Source organism: Sceloporus undulatus, chromosome 3 (assembly GCF_019175285.1).
Source record: "Sceloporus undulatus isolate JIND9_A2432 ecotype Alabama chromosome 3, SceUnd_v1.1, whole genome shotgun sequence".
In the NCBI taxonomy this organism is placed as follows: Eukaryota; Metazoa; Chordata; class Lepidosauria; order Squamata; family Phrynosomatidae; genus Sceloporus; species Sceloporus undulatus.
In genome coordinates, this window is record NC_056524.1 from 223,916,864 (window position 1) to 223,941,518 (window position 24,655).

Here is a 24,655-nt window from a genome sequence, read left to right on the forward strand (position 1 = left end):
TTTGTTTGGCATGACTTGTTTCTCTGAAACCCATGTTGAGTTTTTGTGATTATGGAATTGCCTTCTAGATGTTCACAGACTCTCTGTTTAATGATCTGCTCCAGAATCTTTCCTAGTACTGATGTTAGACTAACTGGACGATAATTGTTGGGATCCTCTTTTTTCCCCTTTTTGAAGATGGGGACAATGTTTGCTCTCCTCCAGTCTGCTGGGATTTCTCCTATTTTTCAGGAGTTTTCAAAGATTATTGCCAATGGCTCCGATATTACATTTGCCAGTTCTTTTAATACCCTTGGATGGAGTTCATCTGGTCCTGGAGACCTAAATTCATTTAGATTAACAAGGTATTCCTCTACTATCTCTTTACTTATTCTGTGCTGAAATTCCCCTATTCTGTCCTCTGCTCCATTATCCTCAAGTTGAGCACCCTTTTCCTTTTCTGAGAAGACTGAGGCAAAGAAGGTATTGAGTAATTCTGCCTTTTCTGTCCCCCGTTAGCATTTTGCCATCTTCTTGACGCAGTGGCCCTACCATTGCCTTCTTCTTACTTTTGCTGAGGACATATCCAAAAAAGCCCTTTTTGTTGTTCTTAACCTCTCTAGCAAGCCTGAGTTCATTCTGCGCTTTAGCTTTTCTGACTTTACCCCTACACATGCCTGCTATTTCTTTGAATTCCTTTTTTGTGATTTCCCCCCTTTTCCATTTCTTATACATGCTCCGTTTAAACCTTAGCTCAGTTGAAAGTTCCTTAGTCATCCATCCTGGTTTCTTGAGACACCTCCCATTTTTCTTTCTCACTGGAACTGTTTGAAATTTGCCTTCAGTATCTCTCTTTTGAGAAAGTCCCATCCGTCCTGAACTCCTTTATCTTTTAGTATTTCTGACCACGGGATCACCCTCAATACTTCTCTAAGTTTACTGAAATTTGCTCTCCTAAAGTCTAGAATATGTGTCTGACTATGCCTGACTTCTCCTTTCCACTGTATTACAAACTCCAGGAGAACATGGTCACTTCCACCTAATGATCTAACCACTTGCACCCCATTATCCTTGTTGGTTAGGATCAGATCTAAAACAGCTGATCCCCTTGTTGCCTCTTCCTTGTTTAAATTAGTTTTCAAATTTGCTTTTCGTCTGTACACTGCCCTAAGATATTATAAAATATGGTGGGATATAAACATTTTAATTAATAAAATTTAACAAAACATAAATAAAACAACTTTCCTTTTATTAATATCGCTTTGTGTATAAAATCTATTTTAAATCTATCATTTTTTTAAATGTTGAGAAGGCTATGGCAGTATTATCACAGGGCTGGATTCAAAGTTGGCTAGAAGAAACAATTGTTGACTATTAAGTTCAGTTAGCCATAATTTGCTTGATCCCTCCCAAAATATTCATACCTTTAAATCAACTGAAATTTATTCCAGTTTGTGTGAATTCACAAATTAAAGCTTCTCAGCTGATCCATAATAATCATATACAGTTTCATTTTATTCTTTTTTACTGTTAACAACAGCCACTCAATGAACATGTTCAAAATGATATTATGGAGTATGCGCATCATTACACTACATTACTTTTCTACTGAAATCGCCACAAGTGCTGGGCCTCCTTTTGCAGTGACATTCAGAAAATCCATTATAAAAGTTCATCTTAATTCTAATTATCCTGATTTCCACTGAATTTTGACAAATTTCTTGTCTTTCCCTGATCTATTTTCATTTTCATGATTTTCTAGGAAGTGGAAACTCTGTCTTTCCTAGATCATTTTGCATATCATTGTCAATGACAGAGCACAGGAACACTGCTACCAAAAAAAAAAAAGAATAATCAGTTATTTATATTCATACATTTCAATCTGAAGCAGCAAGACCAACTTTGTGCCCTTCAGATGTGCTGGACAGCAGCTCCTGTCATTCCTAGCCAATAGGCACAAGCTTTTTCCATGCATAAAAGATCAAAAGCACAATTTTAAGATGCTAAACAGACAAGTATCAGACTTTTACTGTAAACCATCCTGGATGCCAGTAATTTGAAGGATATTAATGGAATATACCACAAAAAATCAACAACATATCAAAGCAAAAATAAATCTTACCTCTGTTGCTCTTCCTCCAGATGGACAAGCGTACTTTCCAGTTCTGCACTATGATTGTGTTCAAAGTGGCGTAAACGCGATTCTGTTGAATCTAACTTCATCTGTAGCTAAGAAAGAAGAAACAGGCTGGATTGAGCAGCAGTGGTAACAGAAGCACAGTCAAAATTTAACATATATTAGCACTTGCATATATAATCTTCTAAGCCTGGAAGAAAAGTTAGATGATTACATTTGATGAAGTAGACTGCAGTTCACAAAAGCTTATATTGAATAAAAATTGATAGTCTTTTTTGCTTGCAGTGGAAGAATAGTAGCAGCTAATCCTTCAGCAATTAAGGGTGCTCTGAACAGGACTTTTAGTAAATATACTCCATATTTCTTTACCTTGACACTTAGATATCCTATATTTTTGTGCTTCTATAGGCCTCATGAATTCAAGACACTATTCCCCCCCCCACTTCTCCCTTCATTACCTCTTTCATATTCAGCTGCTGATTCTATTTTCCCTTCTCCCTCAGCAATTATAAGACCTTCCTCTATATCTACTGCTAAAGCAGTTCTTTAAAAAAAAAAAAATAGAAAATACAAAATTCTCTTTGCAGTTTTTATCCCAACATTACTTGCCAGTTTACATTTGTTGTTGATTTTATGACTCTGTCTTATGGCAGCCCTACCAGATTTATTTAGAGGTTTGTCACTGCCTTCCTCTAAGGCTAAGAGAGTGTGACTTGACCAAGGTCACTTAGTGGGTTGCCATGCTTTATGTGGGATTAAAACCTTGGTCTCCTGGAATTCTTGTTCAACAACCAACCACTAGACCACTGTAGCTCTCCCAGTTCTGCTAAAAAAATATTCTCTTTGTGGCAAAACAAACAAACAAATAAACAAACTTTGTTCATTTATACAGTTATCCTGATATAAAGCTACCAAACTAAATTTTATGACTATAGCCATATTACAAGATTTCCTGAACACCAATGGGAGAAGAAAAACAAATATGTAAATGCTGAAACTTGGATAGGATCTAAAGCAGCAATATACAGCATAAGCGTCAGTGCTGGCCAGACAGTGTTCAGAACAATTCTGTTCCTTCATTTTTTTGTATCCTGAGAACTGCTAGTGAATGCAGGAGTAGATCAATTGAATCAATAGGAACTCGTAACTCAACATTTCAGTAAAATACAGATTCACTGGTTCTAGTTGAGGCTAGCAATTGCATCTAGGCCATTATCTGCTAATTGTGTGGAGTTTCACTGGCTCTCATTCTGGACTGCTCAACCTTGCTTTTGGAATTTGTCCATCTGGGATCAGGATGTGCTTGCTTGGCTTCGGTGATGTTCTGCACTTTCTATAAATGTTACTGTGTATCTCTGATGTGAATTATGGTAAGGCGTAATGTTTTATGATCCAGAGTGCTAATGAAGAATAGAAATATTAAAAGAGTTCTCATACCTGGGATCAAACATTGATAAGAATGGGGACTGCAGCCAGGAAATCAGAAGAAGATCAGAAGAATGGGGAGGATGGTTATGAAAGAACTAGAAAAGATCCTAAAATGCAAAGATATACAACTGAGCCCAAAGGTTAGAATCATACAAGCTACCATTTTCCCTCTTACCATGTATAAATGTGGGAGCTGGACAGTTAATAAATTAATTTGAGATGTGGCACTGAAGAAGAGGTTTTTTGTGCCAAAAAGACAAACAAATGTCCTAGAACAGATCAAGCCAGAAATCTCCCTGGGAACCAAGATGACAAAACTGAGGTTGTCACACACTGGCCACATCATGAGAAGGCATGACTCACTGGAAAAAACCAATAATGCTAGGAAAGGTGGAGGAAAGTAGAAAGAGAGGAAGACCTTATGCTAGATGGATGGACTCTCTTAAGGAGCTCAAGGGTATGGGTTTACAGGAACTAAGCAGAGCAGTGGAGGATAGAGAGTCTTGGAGATGTCTCACTCACAGGGTCCCCATGGGTTGAGATCAACTTGAAGGCAGTTAACAACAAACAACAAGTGCTCTACTGGGAGCCATTGTGGAATAGTGGTTTGAGTACTGAACTATGACGCTGGAGAGCAGGGTTCAAATCCCCGCTTGGCTATGAAAACCCACTAGGTGACCTTGGGCAAGTCACAGTCTCTCAGCCTCACAGGATGCTAATGTCAAACCCCTCTGAACAAAATTGCCAAGAAAACCCTGTGATAGGTTCATCTTAGGGTTACCATAATTCAGAAATGACTTGAAATCAAACAACACAGAGCACACAGTGCTCTACTAGGTGAGCCAGAAAATTTCTCACAGCCCTTTCTTATTATTATTATTATTATTATTATTATTATTATGCTTTATTTATATAGCATTGTAGATTTACACAATGCTGTACATACAAACAATAAAATAGATAGAGTAAGCCTGCCCATGGCATACAATCTAAGAAACAATAGCATAATACATATACATAATACATAACAATACAGGAAAGGGAATACTATATGGAACAGCCTCCCAAGAGATGATCATCTTGCACCATCTTTCTGGTCTTTTGGACAGCAAAGCAAAAACCTTTCTATTAATCCTTTTAAGTAACTTTTATTTTTAAACGTACATTTCAGGTTCTGGGCTTTTCAATCTAAAACTCTTTAAAACATTTTAACTATATTTCTAGCTTGGAAAACTCTTACCTGCTTTGTCCTAAATCCAATTCCTACTCCAAATGAGAGTAATGGGAACTCAGCACGTTGGCATTTTCTACTGTAATTTAACCAGTTTTATACTATATTTTAATGCTATATTTGCTTGCAAGCTACTCAAAGAATTTCTGTTATGTGGCAGCTATTTAATGCAAGAATAAATAAGCAAATTCTACTCAAGTGCTTTAGCCATAAATGAGAGTTCATATCCAGCTGTGAGAAGTGCTGTACACTCAAAATGTCTTTCATGTAATAAAGCACTTTTCAGTTTAGTTGTTTCTATAGCCCATATTACACTCCATACTGCCCACACTTGTAGATATTCTTGAAATATGTATGAGAGGCATTAATTAATGTGAACTATACAAAGAGTATTTGTATCAAATATGCCATTAGGTTAGGCTGTCTGCCAAGTGCTAACTCCAGTTAAATGTGCATGGTATGGTGAACAGTGATATACGAATTGCTCACAGTGCTAACAGTTAAACAGCCACATGGCTCATCATTATCATATACATCATGGGGGGTGGGTGGGAGGCATACAGACCATCTGTTTCTGATGCTCACACTCAGATGTTTTCCCCAACAGTTGCTGTTCCAGATCCCCACATTTTTTCTTGTACTGCAACATCTAAGCCATGGAATAGAAAGGACAAATGTTTAGGTAAAGGCAAAAATAATCAGACAGTATAAGAAAGATGAAATGAAAGAAGTAGAAGCCCAGGTAAGGCTAAAAGAGACACAGGTTTAATATATAAGGGGTCCAAAAATTATCTTTACAGTTTTAATTCTACATAGAATTGAAAATGCAAAGATAATTTTCATACACTATATTAGGACAATAACAAGAATTAAACCCTGATGTACAAGGCTGAGGGGAATTTGCCAAAAAGCTTTACTAGATTTTCAATTAATTTTAAAGTGAAATATAAAAACTCCTTAGACTTCTACCAAGATATTGAACAGGGGCATGTACATAAACTAGACTATGACAGGACTGTGTAATGGAGACTAGGACAGAAAACAGACAAAGAGAAACTAAAGCATACAGCCACTTTCTCAGTTGCATTATCATAGCAATCCTCTTCATATTAACTTTACAAATCTTCATGCTAATAGTAGTCACCAACTTTATCCTATGCAGACATTATGTGAAAGAATTTACCAAATTCTAAGCCCACCAACTGGCAGACTCTGAAAGTTCAAATTTTATGAAATGTATTGCAGTAAATTCAAAGCTGGCACTTAAGAGTGAATAAGCATCCTCCCAAATATATTCGCCAGTTTAGCTATTCAGAATTAATAGTAATTAATAGACTGTACACATAAGTTAAAGAGGAAATAGGGGCAGACTCTTTTTATTAAATGTCAGAGTTTGTGTACAGTCTTCAATTTCCTGTCCCCAGCTCCAGAGTCCAGAGTGATTCCTGTGAAAGCTGTCATCAAATACAACTGATGAGATTTAATGGGGATTTCTTGAAGGTGCAGCTGATCAAAAGTGCCTCTTTCCTCAAATTCTGCCCTTAAAGTACAGAGATTTACATGTTTTAACTTACAGTCTAATTAAAAAACTCACTATGTCTTGCTCTACATATAAACAATTGCATATTTCTGAAGAAACCACCCACATGTGATCACTGAGCATATTCTGTCACCCCAATTCTTCTCCATCCTTGATTGTTTTTGTTCACAAGGCAAATTGTTCATCCAGTTCATGAGCAGAATTAAAGTTAAACCCCACTGCTCTGTTCACATTATTTTAATAAAAATGTTTATTTCCTGCATTTCCATCAGTATGAGGTACTCAAGGGAACTTATTACTATAACAAATTCAATTAAATGTAAAAACAACAATAGCAACAACAACAACAATCCATAAACACATACATAAAACTAGAACAAGCTTTAACACACAGAAGACAACAAATAATATACATCCAAATAGCAAGAAGAGGTTTTGTGGGGGACATCAGCACACATTATTATCCATAAACAGCAAAGATGCTTTGGGACCTTAAGGACTAACAAACACACAAGCTCTTCTGGACTATGGTCCACCCTCAGCATCTGATGATGTGGGCTGTAGTGTATGATAAATATGTGAGTTTTTAAAGGTGCCACAAGACTGTTGTTTTTTCTGCAACAAGCTAACATGGCTTCCCATCCCACACTATGAATAAAATAGTCTGAAAGCCTCATGGAACAACAGCAGTCTTCAGTTTTGACTTTTGTCATCAAAGGAAGGAGCTAAATGTATTTCCTGGGCTGGCATTCCAAAGCCTAGGTCTAGTAATACTGAAGTCTCTATAATGAAGTCTCTTCGTCTTGGGCTCAAATGATAGCAAATATGTAAAATGAGACCCGTAGCTGACTTTAGAGTGTGGGTGGGGTCTTGTGGTAGAAGGCAGTGCTTAAGACTTTAATGGTAATGACAAGGATAATGAATTGAGTCAAACGTGAACTAGAAGATGGTGCTGCATCATTCATCAACTAATTGGATACAGTCAGCTGAAGTCTGCAGCCACTCTCCAAAAGCAGCCTCTTAGGAAGTGTGTGTTAAAAGAATCCAATTGTGATGAAAGCATTAATTTGGCATGACCATGGCCAGATATGCATTGTCCAGAAACTGGAGCACAAGCCTTCCCACAGATGGCACTTGAATATCCAGAAGCAAAACTCAGCTCAGGAGTGCTTCCACACTGCAAATCCAACAGTTCTAGAGGAATGTCAGCTCACACAAAACAGGCTTCAATGACTTGCCTTTACCAGATTAGTATTGCAAGTAACCAGGAACACTTCCATTTTAGCCTTGACTGACCCAAAGAATGATGCAACTTCCACATTTATGTTTATGGAGTTCTGGAAAACTGTAAATTATTCTTAGCTTGGATCACAGCTTGGAAGTCATGCCTTGCAAATAACAATGTTACCTTTAAAAAGATAACATGAGAACTGGTAATGTTTACTGGCTAATTCTGAGACATTGTTTTTGGGTGTCATTTGGAGGAGCAACTAAAAAAGTAATATGGATGCTAGGAACACATTACATAATGAGTCACTCTTTCAATAACAATGACAGATTACTTTTCTTAAAGCAATGCTTCTTGTGCAGCAAACTACTTTTAAAAATTAATAATCTTCCAAGCTCTGATTACTGTACATCTAGCAACCTGAATTGAAAATATCATATGCAGTCGGCCCTTCTTATACACTGATTTTTTTATACACGGATTTAAGCATCCACGGTTTGAAAATGTTCCAAAAAAGTATAAATTTCAAATATCAAACCTTGATTTTCCATTTTTTAAATAAGGGACACCATTTTGCTATGTCATTATATTTAATGGGACTTGAGCATACACAGATTTTGTGATACATGGGGGGTCTTGGAACCAAACCCCAGTGTATAACAAGGGTCCACTGTATACTCAACCTCTTATGGGCATGTAACAAAGGATCTAAAGAATGAAGCAAAGGAAAAGAATCCTAAAGAATTTACAAAATCCCAGCAGGCATAACTGTTTGTGCTCAGGCTATAGGTTAGATGGATGAGAGAGAGAGTAGAGAGTCAGTGCTTCCAGGACAGATTACACTCTTGCCTTTCACCAGGGGATGGTTCCCTTTTTATAAGAGTGAAAATATAGTACTTACATTGGCCTGTGGATAAGTTGATTCTGATTTTTTGGGTCAATTTTTTGACTAAAATTTCTAGATGTATACATGAATATATAAAGTAAATAAACCAGTAACTGGCCTTCAGAGATGGAAAAAAAGCCAAGGGCATGAACAATTTATATTTTTTTAATCCAGAGTTAAAGAAGACTTTCTGCACAATTTTTCACAATTTGGTCTGTATGGAATCCATCTAAGAGAACCTGCCATTTTCACTTTCAGGAAACCTGGCCAAGGTGCTGCCACCCACCTTGTTCTGCATCTTCTGCACTAGCTGAGCCTGGCGCTGCTGCCCATCCTGGAAGGCTTGCAGCTTGCGCTTGTATGCCTTCTCGTCCTTTTTGAACTGCTGCTTCATCTGCTGGAACACTGTGCTTCCTTCTACCTCTCCTCGCAGTGCTTGCTCCAGCTACAAAAGCAAACACCCTCCCTGATCCAAATGGCAAAACAAGGGGTGGGAGCAGAGCAGCTCAACTCCTCAAATGTTATACAAATACAATTTGTCAGGACACAACCACAAGCAAAAATGTCTATTTTTGAAAGCAAATGAAAGTTCTTCAGAACTACAACATTCCCAGCAGGGCTTCTGAATGCTTTGATACTTTTGGGACAAGTGAATCTCCTTTTCATAGAACGGAGGAATCAGAATCTAGAACCTTAAAAAAGCTACACATACACTGAAGTTGTAAGTGCAATATAAGATTGCAAATATGTATTTTTGTGTATAATTAATCTGCATTCTTCTCTTTTGCCATTTTGCCCCCCTCAGATTTGCCCATGAAATATTGCAGAGTTTCAAAACTGATAACATATGCTTCTAATCTGAAACTTATGGCATGGACTTATGACATAAGAAGGCTTATGGACAGATGAAAAGATGTGAAATCCTAAACACATTTAGTAGGAAGTAGGCTACATTGGATATATTGAATGTACTTCTGAGTAAAAATGCAGAGGAAAACACTGTACATATATTAAATATTGCCCTAGAAACTAAGTATCAGGTCTGTCACAGAAAATAAGACACAATGGGTACAGTTGCCCTCCTCAATGATGGTTCCACAGTTGAAGAATGAACCTAAGTGGTGTCACACCAGGTATGTATCTTTTTATTTTCCGATGTTCCTCAGCATTTTAAGTTTTAATGTTATGATACTTAAATGCTTTTAATTGTGCTTGTCAGCCTTTGGTGTGGTAAATTTTCATTTATTTTAATTTCATCTGATTATGTTATTGCAGTGCAGAGGTGGGAACCATGTAACTTGTGTGTGGCAAGCTTAGGCATATTTTGTGGTCATCAAGCCCCTCTAGATGAAAAAGAAAATCACCTAAAAACCAGAACTCCAGCTCTGGGAATTTCCCTAGAGGTATGACTCTTCTTGAAAACAAGACTCAAGCCCTGTCTGTACATGCCAAATAAAACCACCACCTGCCCCTGTCTCTTGGTGGGGACTGGATGATGCAGAACCAAACCCCAGTTATGGTGTGAACAGACTGGGTGACATTTGGCCCATTCAGAACTAGAACTGAGGTATACCTCTTAAAATACATTAAAATAAGTCCCTGCTCGTTCTGGATCATTCCTGGAAGTAGCCCTCCATTCTGATGCTGGGGAGCTGTTTAAAACACATCCCTCTGTGCCACCCAACACCTTTGCTGCTGGCTGGGTTTGCTCACTCTGAGAACAAGGTGCCCAGCCATGTGACTGCTGGGCTCCTTGTTCTCAGAGTGAGCAAACCCAGACATGGCACATCAGCAGACATAGCGGGCAGCATAGCAGGATGCATGTGGCCAGAATTGGAACAGAAGGCTGAGGTAAGAGGGAGAGATTGGGGCAGCTCTGAGGCCAGGACACTCCATGTTTTGTTTTGTCCTCCAAACCCTTATAAAACCTTTTACAAACTCCAATTAGCTCCTGGAGGTTTCCCAGAGCAGCAATTCTGGACACTTCTGCATTTGTTTTTGGAGGCTAGTGCAGCCTGCAGCTCATTTCTGGAGCCAAAAATTGTCCCTAGATTCCTAAAGCTTAGCAAACATTTGACAATTTTTAATATCTTAATTAAACAATATATATTAACTGTTTAGAAAACATTGCTCATGTATGTTATACCAATAGGTTAAATATAGTCACACTTTAGTTAACAAAGGCACCTGTTTTCCCTCCACAGGAAAGCTGGCGCCTGTTTTCCCTCTGCAGGGAAGCCGCAGCCACCAAACTGCATGGCTTCCCTGTGGAGTGAAAAGAACTCGTGAAAACTGGGTTCTTTTTATGCCACAGCTGTGGCATAACAAGTGCGCCACAGTGTGCCACTGGCACATTTGTTACGCAAGCACCACACGGCACTGTGTGGATGCCACATGGCACTTGCATAACAATGGTGGGTGCCACCATTGTGACGCCCTCATCACATGCTAGGGTTGAGGGGCGTGTGTAAGCGCCGCACAGAAGCAACCCTAGCACGTCACCATGATGCCGCAAAGGTCTGGTATGTACTGGGCCAAAGGGTTTTCACAGTCTTTTTGTGTTCACCCAGGCCTCCTTTCCTCTTCATCCTCTCTCTAGTTGGGTTCTTTTTAGCACTATTGTATGATTTTATATGTTGTTCGCTGCTTTTATTGTTTTTACAAAAAGTGGGATATAAATAAAAGTTTTATTTTATTATTTATTATTGGCAATGGGAGGGCAGTTAAGGAAGGCTGGAAAAAATACAGTGTTGGGTTGCAGCAGTGTGCTGCTATAAACAATACAATAAAGCCTGAGCAATGAAAGAACTGGATTCTGCTTCAGAATTCTATTCTAGTCATTTGTGCCTCCTACAACAGAAAACATAAACAGCAGCAAAACAAAAATAAAAGGAAGAGCAGGTTAGACGGCCTCACCAACTATCCCCAGCATATTAAAAAGAATGACCACCAAAATGAAAAAAAGATAAGAAAAATAGAGACTGGTAAAAGAAGAAGCCATTCCTGGATGCATTTTGAACAAAATAAGTGGCCTGGTTTCAAGTGGTCTCCAGAAATTCTCCCCCTCAAATATTTTGTTTATTTATGAAAGGTTTACCCCACATTTTCTGCAACTCAGTAACACGTTAATGCAGACTTATTTATAATGCATTCCCTGAAGTGTTCCAATCTTTATATGTGCCTTTCATGAGTTAACATTGCTTCTGATTTCAGAACTAATTTTCTAATGTAATATTATTGGTGTTTATGTTTTATGTACAGTTATTAACTGCCTTGTAGGAATAAAACGGTAGAATATCAATATTTAAACAAACACAACAGTACACGAAACCTTCACCCCACAAGCCAGGGACCAGCACTCCACAAATCAGGGATCAGCAGTTTCATAATAAAGAATTGTGCCTCTGAGCATGGACAGAGTGTCATTGAATAACAGCTTGTCTTGACTTTCCTAGAATAAAATAGCAAGGCTTTTGAAAAAAGACCAAAGCCAGGATTCACATCCATCACCTTTTAAAAAAAATAAATTATGTACAACTGACAAGACACTTTCTTTTCTAGTCAGGGTCTCTGTACATTATGTTTTCTAGGTGCAAAATACATATATGGCAGAATAAAGACAAATCTGCTCCAACTGGTACTACTAGGGCATCCCATGCCTAAGGAATAGGAAATGGAAATGTCATTCAAATTGTGAATGAATAAAGACCTTCTCCATTCATTCTGCCTTTCCGATATCATTCATTTCATTGCTACCATTCTGCAACAAGAAGCAGCTGGATGCCGGGCAATGATCCCAGCCTGTTGCTGGAATAGCTTTTGGGAAGACTTGATGCTGAGTCAGGCCTGGATCATTGTGCTTGTCATGAGGATGAGAGTGTAGGATTGTTTGGACTCAAAATTATTTATGCTCCTCTGGATGGGAACTTTTGTCTAGCCAAGAATGTGCCCATGCTCTCCCGAGGCAGCAAACCCAAGCAACAGTTCTTTGTGGGTTAGAGAGGCACACAGTTTAAGCATCACAACCAGGCAGCTGCACATATACATGATCCAGAAACCAGCAGTGTGTGAAAACAGGACCAACATCCTGTCCACTCTTAACATGCCTGCGTTCTCTTTGTACACTATAATCATGCAGCATTTGCACACTAGAATTTGATTCCTAGCAGTTCCCTTTCAAAGAGTCATTGCTGAAGCAGAATGCTAGTTGGCTGGTTGGATTTAAAAGCAGCTGCTCTACCATTCTATCTCTGAGGCTACATTCATAAGAAATATTTGGGGGGGGGAATCCTCATCTGGGTAATGATGTCACACTGACCCATATTATAGCAATTTAAATGTTAACATATTTTGCTCTTAGAAATAACATACTGACCCTGTCTGTCATGGGAAACACACATCAGCAGGAGTTGGCTAAAGTTAGTTTCCAAAGGGAAAACTGATGATTGGCAGCTGCTAACAGGCATCTGTTAAGAACACACTTTTATTCATGGGAACAGGGGGAAACAGGCCCAGCAGATTCTTGACATGAAATGGCCTTATCTTTATGGTAAATTAAAGAAATGAAACATGGCTGTTGCCAAGGCTATATTATATTCAGGCATACAAATAATTTTTGAAACAGAACCTTGAAGACACTTAAAAGCATTCCAAATTTCTTCTTCTTGGAATGAGTTTGAGGAATGGCAGATTGGAAATGCTCTTCATTAACACAGGGGGATAGGGGTGGAGTTCTCTGGTAGAAGAACCACACTGAGCTGATCAGGACAGTAAGCATGAAGAGAAGGCTATATATTTTTTTTATTTCCCTAATTATGGCCTCCAGTAAGAAGGAATTTGCTACATCAGTTCTGAAGCAGGTATACTTAACAGTTCTATTTGGTGTTCTAGCAAGATAAAAGGAGGGGAGAGGGACTAGGATTCTGCAGATTTTCAGTTGCCCCCTGTAAGTTTTCAAACTGCCTTATTTTCAACCTCATGGCTGGCCAAGCATTATAGGTGTAGTAGCAACAGCAATGGGGAAAACTTCTGCCATCCAGGAAAGTTCCTGCACAACCAGACCTCCTGCTCTGAAGGCACAGAAAGAGCTCCAGAGTATCTCACGGCCCCTTCAGCAGCCTCATCCTTCCAGGAGAGCAGGGATGGCCCCGAATAGACTAAACTCATGTTTATTTATTATATTATGCACTTCTGTAATTATTGCCCTCAATGGTGTTCATAGATGTTGTTGTTGTTGTTGTTGTTGTGTGCCTTCAAGTCATTTCCAACTCATGGTGATCCTAAGGTGGACTTATCATAAGTTTTCTGGGGTGTGTGACTTTCCCAAGGTCACCCAGCTGTTTTCCATGGCCAAGCCATGACTCGAACCCCAATATCCAGCTCATGCTGCCAACTTCTTTCTTTCAGTTAGTCTCAAAGGTGCTACAAGATCTCTCTACATACTGATTCAATAGACTAACAAGGCTATATCTTTGAATCCCAAAATCCAGAGTCCTGGTCCTATGCTCGAACCACTAAACCATCCTGCCTCTAGCTCACAGAAGATGTAGATGGCTATGTAGCAGCATTCAAAGAAATAGCCATGTGGAAAGTGAGAAGCTAGGTGTGATGTTGACCTTCCAAAGGCTATCCCCACAGATCCTGGATGCCTGCCACTTTCACTCTAGCCCATGGTCCCCCTTCAGAATCCCTCCTTGGATTTGGGGTGATTGGGTCTCCAGATGATTTCACAGTGGATTAGTGTGTGTTCGCTTTGTTTTCTTTATGGCAAGTGTTACCACCCCTTGACTTAGAGTGAATGAAGCCACTCAGAGTTAACAAATTAAAAGGAGAATTAATGTTTATTCTGATCTGTAGCACATACTTTACTAATAGTAATAGTAAAGAACAGTAAATATTTTAACAAGTTCCAGTCTTAGTTCCAAACATATAAAAATATTCAACTTGATTTATGTCAGACCTTTTCCTTCAAACAATTCAGACACCCAGTACACCATCACTGCTAACCAACTCTCTCCTCTGATTCCTCCAACTGTTGATTCTCAACTATCAACCATGTCTCTCCGCTCAGACAGACACTCTTGCTTTTTATACTTTCTGATCCCTGCACAGACCCTCTTCACTGTCTCTCTGAACTGTGACTGGGTGCCTTGAAGCAAGTCTGCCTAGTGCCTCCTTCACATACAGGGCAAACCTAGGTCTACACGATTTAAATACTCTCATTCTATTCCAATAGACTCTAATCTGGCCTCACACAATTTGGAGGCATTTGAGCCTTCTGTGAATCTGAAAAACTCCATAAACTCAGCTGAAAAAGGATTTCCATTTTTACCAGAGTATCAGTGAAGTTGTGTGTAACTGAACATGTGGCCATCAGTCTAGTTTGCACAGATTCACATGGCTGCACATTTTCAGCAGAGAAAGGGAGAACAGATGTGAATTTGCGCAGGAAAGTAAAAACAATTAAGTGTCAAAGGGAATGTGTGAAAACCTGCAGCAATTTGCATAATACACTTATGTGTAGACTAGCTCTTGGGTAGTGGTGGTGTAAAAGATTATCTTTTCATTCCACCACCTTTCTGAGTACAGGAGAAATGGTTTTCAAATAGAACCTGAAACAGCTGAACAGTATGATATGCTCCTTTGGCTGCATCCGCACTGCAGAAATAATCCAGGTTGACACTACTTTAACTGCCATGCCTCAATGCTACTGAATCGTGGGATTTGAAGTTTGCTGTGGCAGTGGGCTCTCTGACAGAGAGGGTTAAATATCTCACAAAACTACCAGTCCCAGAATTCCATTGCAATAATCCATGACAGTTAAAGTGGTGTCAAACTGCATTATTTCTGAAGTGTGGATGCAGCCTTTGTCAACCTTCTAATGCTCAAGAGAGAAGAGAATATATTATTTATTTATTTATTTGCAGTATTTATACTTCAGCCCTAAAGGCTCTCAGGGTGGTTGCAGAAGGAAGTTCCTTAGTCTGGGCACCACTACCTACAGGCCCATCTTCCATCTTTACCAAGTACATCTCTGAAGGTGGTGGAACACTGTCCAGGGCCTCAGAGGTTGAACATACTGCATAAGCAGGTTGGTGACATTTTGTAGTGTTGCTGATTTTTGTTTTTACTTGTATCCTATTCTACATGTGCAGGGCCAGCAAGGGTGGAAGCATTAGAAATGTGTAGATGAGTATCTGAATCATAACTGGGTTGGACTGTTATCACTATATAAACTGGGAAAAACAGCATGTCAGGCATACATATCAGTTTGTCATTTCCTGGAAGGACCATAGAGCAGAGTTAATTAGCAACGCACTGAGCTCCTTTCATTCATTCCCATTCTCTGCTTTCCCAGAAAAGCCAACCTAAAATGCTAAATGCTTTTTGTCATCAAAGCTGCCACTTATCTTGAAAAGTGATGGTGCTACCATGTTACCTCTGCTTCATTTAAAAGCCACTTCAGTTGCAATGAGTAAATTAAGTGATTCTGAAGTCGAAGGCTTTCATGGCTGGCATCCATGGTTTTTTGTGGGTTTTTTGGGCTATGTGGCCATGTTCTAGAAATTTTTCTTCCTGACGTTTTGCCAGCATATGTGGCTGGCATCGTCAGAGAATGCTTTGCCTGGAAAAAGTGGGTCTATATATACTGTGTGAGCCTGGGAATGCAGGAGTGATTGCATGTGTATTGTTCTGTGCTGATGGCCGGCCTCAGGCTGGGAGGCTAATGCAAAAGAGGATTAATGTCTGCTAATTGGTGATCATTATCTGCTGGGAAAGCCCCTGACTCTGAATGGTTTCCCATTTGCATTTGCTGAGTCCTTATTTTGCTATTCTTCAGGACTGGTAGCCAAATTTTGTTCACTTTAAGGCTTTCTTCTTTCCAGTTGAAATTATCCAGATGTTTGTGGAGTTCAATGGCTTCCCTGTGCATCCTCTGGCCACAAAAAACCATTAAGTGATTCTGTTTATCTGAGATTTTAAAATTAAGTCCTGCTATTTCCATATTTTATTATTTATTTTGTAGGTGCTCAGTCCTTTTATAGGATCCCACTTGCATCTAGAAATGTAACCCTTATAAATTATTACTTACTCTTGAGTCACTGACGCCCATTTGAGTTAGGGAGCCCAGCTGTATCAACAGTTTATCCTACAAATGATAATGGTAAGTACAACAAGTATTGGGGAGTGTGCTTTCCTGCTGTCAATAAATATTGATTGATTGATTGAATTTTATTTATATTCCAGCATAAAACAGCAAAGCTGAGCAAAGCTGTTTTAATAAGGGAGTGATATGCTCCCTATAACTGGTTGTATCTTCCTTTATGAGCCCACTAGAAGTGGGATAGAAGTAATTAATGTGTGTGTGTGTGTGTGTGTGAGTGAGAGAGAGAGAGAGAGAGAGAGAGAGAGAGAGAGAGCCTTATATCAATTAAAATCAATTTATGTACATATAAAATTGACTCTTCACAGTAAACCAAAAGAAACCCAATGGAATATGATACAGTCTAGCCTATTAATTATAATGTAGTTAGTTTCTTCTCCTCATTGACTGTTGTACCAAATTATGTTGTTTAAAATAATAATAATTATTATTTTAGGGACCTCTAAAAAGGATGTGGGACCTGTATGCAGCCTATAGGTTGCACTTTTCCCACTTCTGCTCTAGATATTCAGGTTGCCCTAGCTGGATACTTAAATACATTCTTCTTCCCTGGTATGCTAGGTATACTATGTTTACATTCTGCTTATAACACCACAAAGCTTAGTTGACTGGCACTGTGAAGCACAGTACAGAACAGAAACATCCAGTCATTGCACATTAAGACAGTTCACCTTTATTCCCCATCTACAATATCATATCCATTTTTAAAACCTTTATCTGTCTGTCTTTCTCTCATTATGTCTCACGCTCTCTATATGCATTGTCATCCCCCCCCCCCCCCATATAGACAAACTTTTCAATTAAATTCTAATGTATGAAGCAGCCTTCAGGCACTTCAGAATACTGCTAGACTAATATAGTGTGCCCTGTGTATACACGGTGGATCCGTTCCGGCCACCCTTCGTATAAGGGTAAAAATGCAGGACCTCAAGTCCTGTTGTTTTCTATGGTGGTGCACTCCTGCGTGCTGCACTGTGCATGTGCCACAGACATGCACGTCATTAAAAGTGCCAGGGCTCCCTGTCTGCATGACCTTGAGTCTGCATATGGTGAGCCTGTATATGGCGTGGGCACGTTGTACCTATTTCTTTAAAGTATCATTAGGAGCAGAGCCAGCATGGTGGAATGGTTTAAACATTGGACTACAACTCTGGAGACAAGGTTTGAATCTCTGCTTGACCATGGAAACCCACTGGGTGTTCTTGAGCAAATCACATTATCTCAACCTCAGAGGAAGACAAAAGCAAATCCCCTTTGCACAACTCTTGCCAAGAAAATCCTGTGACAGGTTTGCCTTAGGACTGCCATAAATTGGAAAAACACCATCAGGTGCTCTGATAATCCTACATACTGGTTGATTCATGAGGCTTTGACAACCCCGTGTTATAAAGAGCATTTTAAAAATTGCTCTTATTAGATTTTAATAGATGTTTGCAATGTTCAAAGGTAACCAGGATTCCACTGAGAAAATAAATCCTGTATCCATTTTATAAGTGCTTGTGGAACTATAGTGGAGTAATTGTCTATATGAGTTATATCAGGCCTGCCCTAACTGCTACTTTCCTGCTATGTTACAACTGTCATCATCTCTAGCTACCATAGTCCTTGGGCCTCCAGCAGGTTGCAGACTGTCAGTGTGTATTAACAGATCACATTTAAGGCATAGAGGTTGCTCAAGATCTGGAGAACCTGAACTGAGTGCATACCATCACCATCACAACTCATCCCAGCAATGTAAAATTCATGTTAACTCCTAGTAAGTCCTCCAACCTCGTCTCCTATGTGCCTATTTAGCCTGACTGCAAGAAAGAATTTTGAATAATAATTCTAATATGGAACTCTTGATTCTTGATATTTTTTTAAGAAAAAAGCTATTGCCTAGAATTATTTCATTAAAAATAGTTTGTGTGTGTGTGTGTGTTTAAATGGACTTTAACATTATGAACGTACCCTCTCATTAATGGCCTGGTATTTGCTAGCCAGCTCATCCTTCTCTGCACGGGTTTGGGCCAACAGATCCTCAAGGCGGGAGAGCTCTTTCTGCAGCAGGCGGTTTTCTTCTTGCATATTGACTGGAAGAGTTGTTCTAGATAAATCTGGAAACAGTGGTAAAGGAATACATTAGTTATGGGAAACGCTACCATAATTGATGCAAGATTCTTGCCCCTCAATTTGTACTTTTTACAAGATTGTAGTTAAATAACTTTTTACAATATTGTAGTTAAATAACTTTTATTGGTAATTCAAGAAAAATACATAAGATATTAATTTATACATCATATCTATATTGGTAAATTGGTAAACGCAAGTGATTGGTGATTTTCTTTTGTATCAAAGTACAGCTTGGCTATGTCACGTTCTAGATCACTCCGCAGGAAGTCAATGTGGTGTGCTTGTGACTCTGTAAATAATTGTTTTATGTTTAATGTTGTTTTGTCCATGTATTGCATTATGTATTATGTACTCTGTGGATATTTGAATGTATAAATGTGGATTGTTGATGTGTTTATGTATTTTATATTTGCTTTGGTGGAAATTAATAAATATATATTCAAAAAAAAATTGTACTTTTTACAAAGTAGGCACATGGATTTTGCTTAGAAGTCAAGGATACTCATTAACACCACCATTTATCTTGTCAAAATGAATGAATTGGCACCAGAGAGTGAGAAAGTTATTTTTAGTACTACAGCTTTCAGATAGGTGGCCATAGGCCATGTAGATTTTTTTTCCACATTTTAAAAAAATGATAGGAGGTTCTGGGAACTGTAGTAAAAAAACCCAGTCTTTCTAAACTCTGATATTGAGAACTGATTACAGGTAAATACATCACAAAAGCACTGCCTGTTGATGTAGGTTGTCTGTAGCTTAGCAATGGCAATTTAGTAGTGAAGGGGGAGCAAAGGGACCCTCCACTTTTGTCAGCTTCCAAGTTTGAGAATAAATAGTACCAGCTAATATAAAATGTGAGAAACCCAAATTATGAGGATATATATGCCAGCAAGGCATGGGTGAATACTCTTGTTCATTTATAGGTCCCTTTGCATATAAGTTTTATGTAACTTCCATTAAACAGACGGGAGAAATTATTTGGGTGGGTAGTTGGCAGACTCTCTACAGTAAACCAGATGACATGAACAGTATGGCTATAATGCTTGATAATATCTGGTCACTGAACAATGAGCTTCATCAACTCCACATCCTCCTCAAAGAAGAAAGTTAAAGAAAGAGCTGCATGAATTGTAATTGGGTGTGTGGGTTAGATGGTTGGTGTTTTAGTTTGGCAAAACTGTGCACTACTTCCTTGCTTTTATGGCAATGCCGCTTCTTAGCAGAGCTATCCTGTCTCGTGAAATTTATAATATTTTTTAAAAAAGAACTAGCATAGGAACAGGAAGTTTTTCTTTCTTAAGAGATGTCTGTGTAAATTTATTATGCTCTCGCTAAATACATTTCAGGGCTGCTTTCTAATATCCAAAACTAGGTCTCCTCCTGGGACAGAATCCTGGCCCAGACTCATTTCTGGCAAGGGTGCAGCTATGGAGAGAGGAGGGCAAAATGAGGGCATTGCCCCTAAAATAAGAATTCTTTGCCTTAAATGAAATGCTCTTTCAGTCTCCAGGTTTCTAGAATTGCAGTAAAATAAAACTTCACTTGAGGAATACAGTTTAGGCATCCAAAGAAAAGGAGCAGGCAAAATTACTCAGGGAATGTAAACACAGTAAATATAAGAGTTCTAGTTGTGAATGGTTTTCAATGTCTCACTTTCAGTTATGCTAGAAATTTGGAGACCAAAGAAAAATTTCATGGAGGGGGGAAGAATTCTAATGACGAGCAATGCCCTTATATTGCCCCTCTGCCCATAGCTGCACCCCTGACATCTGGTCAAACTTGCACCAATGGATTAAAGGAGCTGTATGGAGACAAACTGCCTCGAAAAGGCCGCTTAATCACAAGCTTCATGTTAGACTTGCCCAGCTATTACAAGGGGAATGATAATCTTCCATGTGGGATGTGGGAATCCTGTGCTCATTTTCCAGCTCTGGTCCAGACATGTTGAGTGTTGTTTGGCAAGCTGCTCAATATTTCTGCTTGTCACATATAAAATAAGGGCAAATAACTCCTTTCTTTTCTGGCAGTCTGAACTCTAGATAATCTCTCTAATTTTCTGTTTAGCCAGCATTTGGCATGGGAGTGGCTGATGAGAATCTCAAAATATTCAGGGACTCTCACCAGCTAGGATTTTTGAAATGAGAGAAATTCATGTCCTTTAGTAATGCAGAAGAAAGGAGCAAATGTCTCAGGGAAGATGAGCCTAAATTCATGGCTTCTCTGAAGATTCCCCTGCTCCTGGCCATCTGTTTCATTTGCCATGTGGTTCATGTGAACATCAGTTACTGCATTAATTCTGCAAAGCAGATGCTGCCTAAGTCAGATAGACTGCTTATCATGTACTGGGTGTGAGAGTGTATGTGCAACCATTTGTATGGTTACTGTGACTGAGTTTCTTATAGATTTTTCCAATGAGTAATTGATAGATATGCACAGGCAATATCATTCCATTCTGGAATGGAAGTAGTGGGTTTTAAAGTCCTCACAGCCCCCTTATACCATCTTCTGCATTTGCTCTTTTACACTTTCTCTGTCCCCAGGGGTATGTCATGTGTCCCTGTTCAGTCCAAAGCTGTACCTTGAGATAATGGTTCAGACAAACTTTGTGTGATGATCTGTCGAATCCTGGCTGGCACAGTTGTGGGTACAGCTCTCTCTCCTTCCCCTCGCACTGTCAATGCTTTGTCATCTTGGCTTGCTTTAGGATGGAGGATGGTGTCCTCTAGTTTCTGAAATACAGTCAAAAGCCAAACCCTAAACATAAAGCCTGAAGGTATCCAATGTATGAATGAGACTTGAGTTTTATACTGTCATATAGAAATCATTGTTACCTTGGCTTCATCCATGACTGAATGACCCACAGATTTATCTGCATTAAACAATTACAGCAGTTTGATCACTTTTTAACTACCATGGCTCCATCTGATGAAATCCTAGGATTTGTAGTTCTCTGTGGTACATAGAATTCTCTAACACATTCTTCTGAATTGCTGCTTTAGAGCTCTTTGGCAGCCAATTCTAGGTATCATAAACATTTATTTATATAGTATCATCAGTGTACATGGCGGGTTACATGAGTGATTTACAATTGTTATTATGACAGTTCCTGCCCTCAGGCTTACAATCTAAAAACAATAACAACCTGACAAACAAGGAAAAGTGAATGGCAGTGGAGGAGGGGATTACGTATATATGTATGAATGCATGTACTTAAGCATTTGTATGTCACCGCTCAACCCACCAGGACCCCCAGGGCAATGTACAATGGATAAACATTTAAAACATTAATTACACGAATGAAAACTTTAAAAACAGATAATAACTCTTTAAGATTACAGATGCCAGGATTTCATAGGATGGAGTTAGGGACATAGCTGGGGGGTGGGGTCTTGGGGTCCGGACCCCCCCCCTTCCATTAGAAAAATGAATGGTGTGTGCTACTGTGCCGCTGCACTCAAGCCCCATTATAATGGTGGCGCTTAGTCTGGACCCCCCCTTCCTAAAATCCTAGATACGTCCCTGATGGAGTCTTGACAGTTAAAGTGGGATCGTGTATATGTTAACGGTATGAAGAGATTTCATATTGTTAAAATGGTAATAGGGCTTACTCTACTGGCTCCACTGAAAAGGTTGCACCATTTTGCACATCACTGGCCATATGGCCACATGTTGAGCATGAACATCTCAAAAGAAACCTATGTGATGTGACTGCCACATCCATAGACTTCTATGTAAAAGCATCCTGCACTCAAGAGTCTAAATATGTTCAACTGTCCCATTTGTCAGAAACAGTTCCAAATAATTGTGTTTTCCTACTTTTTCACTTACTTTAAAAATACCCTATTTTCTCTCTCTTCCTCTCACTCTCCCCCTTTGTCCTCAACTTACTTCAACTTATTTTGCTGCAAACTGAGTTTAAATTGCAAAATTACTTTACACTCAGTTAACTCAGTGGGGGTGAGAGGAGAGGGCAAAGTCTTTCCCTTCCCATTAGGCTCAGAAAAAAGCAAACCACTGCAGCCTCTCCTGGAATGTGTATTCTTCTTCATTAACTTTTGCCATCTTGACTTCACTTTTATGTTGCTTGGCTACACGTGCCTCAATTTTCATTTGTGAAATGTTGGAGGGTATGTGCATGCTCTCCCTTCTCAAACATTCATAATATATGGCTGTCAGGGGTGAGAAGCAGGCCATTGAATTCTCTGGGGTCGTTCCCACTTACCTATAAAGCGGGTCATGATCCGAATTTAGGGAGCATTGTTCCCACTGAAGCTCGAATTTAATTTCCATTACCCCTCATTCGTTCCCACAGCATCTCGAATTAGAATCAAATTAAAATGTTTAAACTAGATTATCAGCCTATAATTCAGTTTAAACAATAGTAGGTTATAACGCGAGTTATTTTTGAAAGCGGGGTACGATTCCCTGTATCCAAATGGGAACGAAAAGGTGTCTGATTCAGGAATCTGGAGGTGGGAGGAGCAGCGCTCAAGGGGCTGGCCTGGGGATGTCACCCTCTTTGTTCTCTTTTTGCATCGCCAGAGCCATTTTCTTCAATTCGCATACACTTTCCCCCAGTGGATTGCAACCTCCCCTCTGCTCCTCATTCATAGACCGATGTGTGAGGAGAGACATTGAACACCATTTAAAACTATTTTTTTCTTTTTTCACCTCTGCCTGAGCGCCTGAGCAGCAGATGGGCTTTGCAGTACATGCCTGCTTGATCGCCCTTCAAACAGCCCAAAGAGCAATGGGGGAGGCAAAGCGATTTTGGGAAAGGAGGCTCCTTCCAGAGGAACTATGGGATGGGCATTGCAGGACATCCCTGCTTGATCGCCCTCCAAACAGCCCAAGGAGTAATGGGGGAGGCAAAGCGATTTTGGGGAATGGAGAGCCTGGATGCCCAGGGATCTGAGGGGGGGGGGTCGAGCCTTATCTTCTCTCTTCCCAAAGATTCTCTCCCCAATAATGAATTCTCCTCCTTGATCCGATTTGCCAAGCCTCCTTCTAGTCTGGGGAGACATAACAGAAGAGCCTTGGATGCAGCCAATTTTCATTGGCTGCCCCCCCCCCAAAAAACCCCCCAAGACTTGTGACATCTGAAGCCTACGCACTTGATTGACAGCTTGTGGACACAAATGGGAACGGGGAGCAAGTTAATCCGCTTTAAAATAAAGTGATTTAAAATAAATGGGAACGAAAACAGGGTCTAAATGAATCGAGGTAATTTGCCCCTTTTGGTAATGGAAACGATGGAAAAATTTGAATTATTCACAGAACATAATCTGAATCAGAATCACTCCAATATAATCCGTCTTATCTGCCAAGTGGGAACGCCCCCTTGGTGAGAATTCTAAACACCTCTCCATAAACAGCATATTTTTCAACATTTCATGTGGCCAAGCAACATCAGTTTTCAGCAACAAATATAACATGATCGCAAAAAGGAAAAGTGGAAGGAGGAAAGAGGAATTGGGAGATTTTAAAAGCAGCTAGAGAAAAAATGGGATGAGAAAGGATTATTCAGGACTGTCTCTGCCAAATTGGGAAAGTTGGCAGCTATGTAATAATTTGATTACAGTGAAAGCAATGGCAAAATACTATTGGGTCTAAACCCCTGATGGAAAGGTGGTTTTGATGATGATGATGTCCCTTTAACAACTTATTTGTTCCCCACTAAATCATTTTCCTGTTTCTGGCTTTCAAAACAACAGATGCCACATGTGAGCACAAAATCTGCAAGACCTGCAAAAATTCCGATCGCGTAACTCTAACATTCAGGCCACCTATCAGCAAAGGCACTGATTAAAACACTTTGGCTTGGTAATGGGTTGCAGCTGTAGTGTGGAGACTCCAAATAGGACCCATGGAGATAGCTACTCCCTCTGCAGCTGGTGATGTCAGCACAGCTGTGGTAGCTGCAGAAAAAAGCAACCACCGCTCAAGGACC

At 39.5% G+C, this 24,655-nt stretch overlaps 1 protein-coding gene across 7 annotated transcripts in view; it reads right to left on the reverse strand.

Annotated features, from left to right (window-relative positions):
* The window catches only part of CROCC2 (ciliary rootlet coiled-coil, rootletin family member 2), a 127,543-nt gene that overhangs the window by 98,683 nt on the left and 4,205 nt on the right, over window positions 1–24,655 (reverse strand). For 5 of the 7 annotated variants that reach the window (XR_006103136.1, XR_006103138.1, XR_006103137.1 and 2 more), the window contains exons 2-6: window positions 21,284–21,434; window positions 18,544–18,689; window positions 8,716–8,874; window positions 5,341–5,424; window positions 2,102–2,208 (exon numbers count right to left, since the gene is read on the reverse strand). Coding sequence is in view for 4 of the 7 variants with exons in the window: in XM_042460651.1 (XP_042316585.1) it covers window positions 2,102–2,208; window positions 5,341–5,424; window positions 8,716–8,874; window positions 18,544–18,689; window positions 21,284–21,434 (647 nt within the window). In the remaining 3 variants the exon portion in view is untranslated. Of the gene's footprint in view, window positions 1–2,101; window positions 2,209–5,340; window positions 5,425–8,715; window positions 8,875–18,543; window positions 18,690–21,283; window positions 21,435–24,655 lie in introns of those variants that run through there. The other 2 variants (XM_042460650.1, XM_042460652.1) reach the window with 2 other exon arrangements.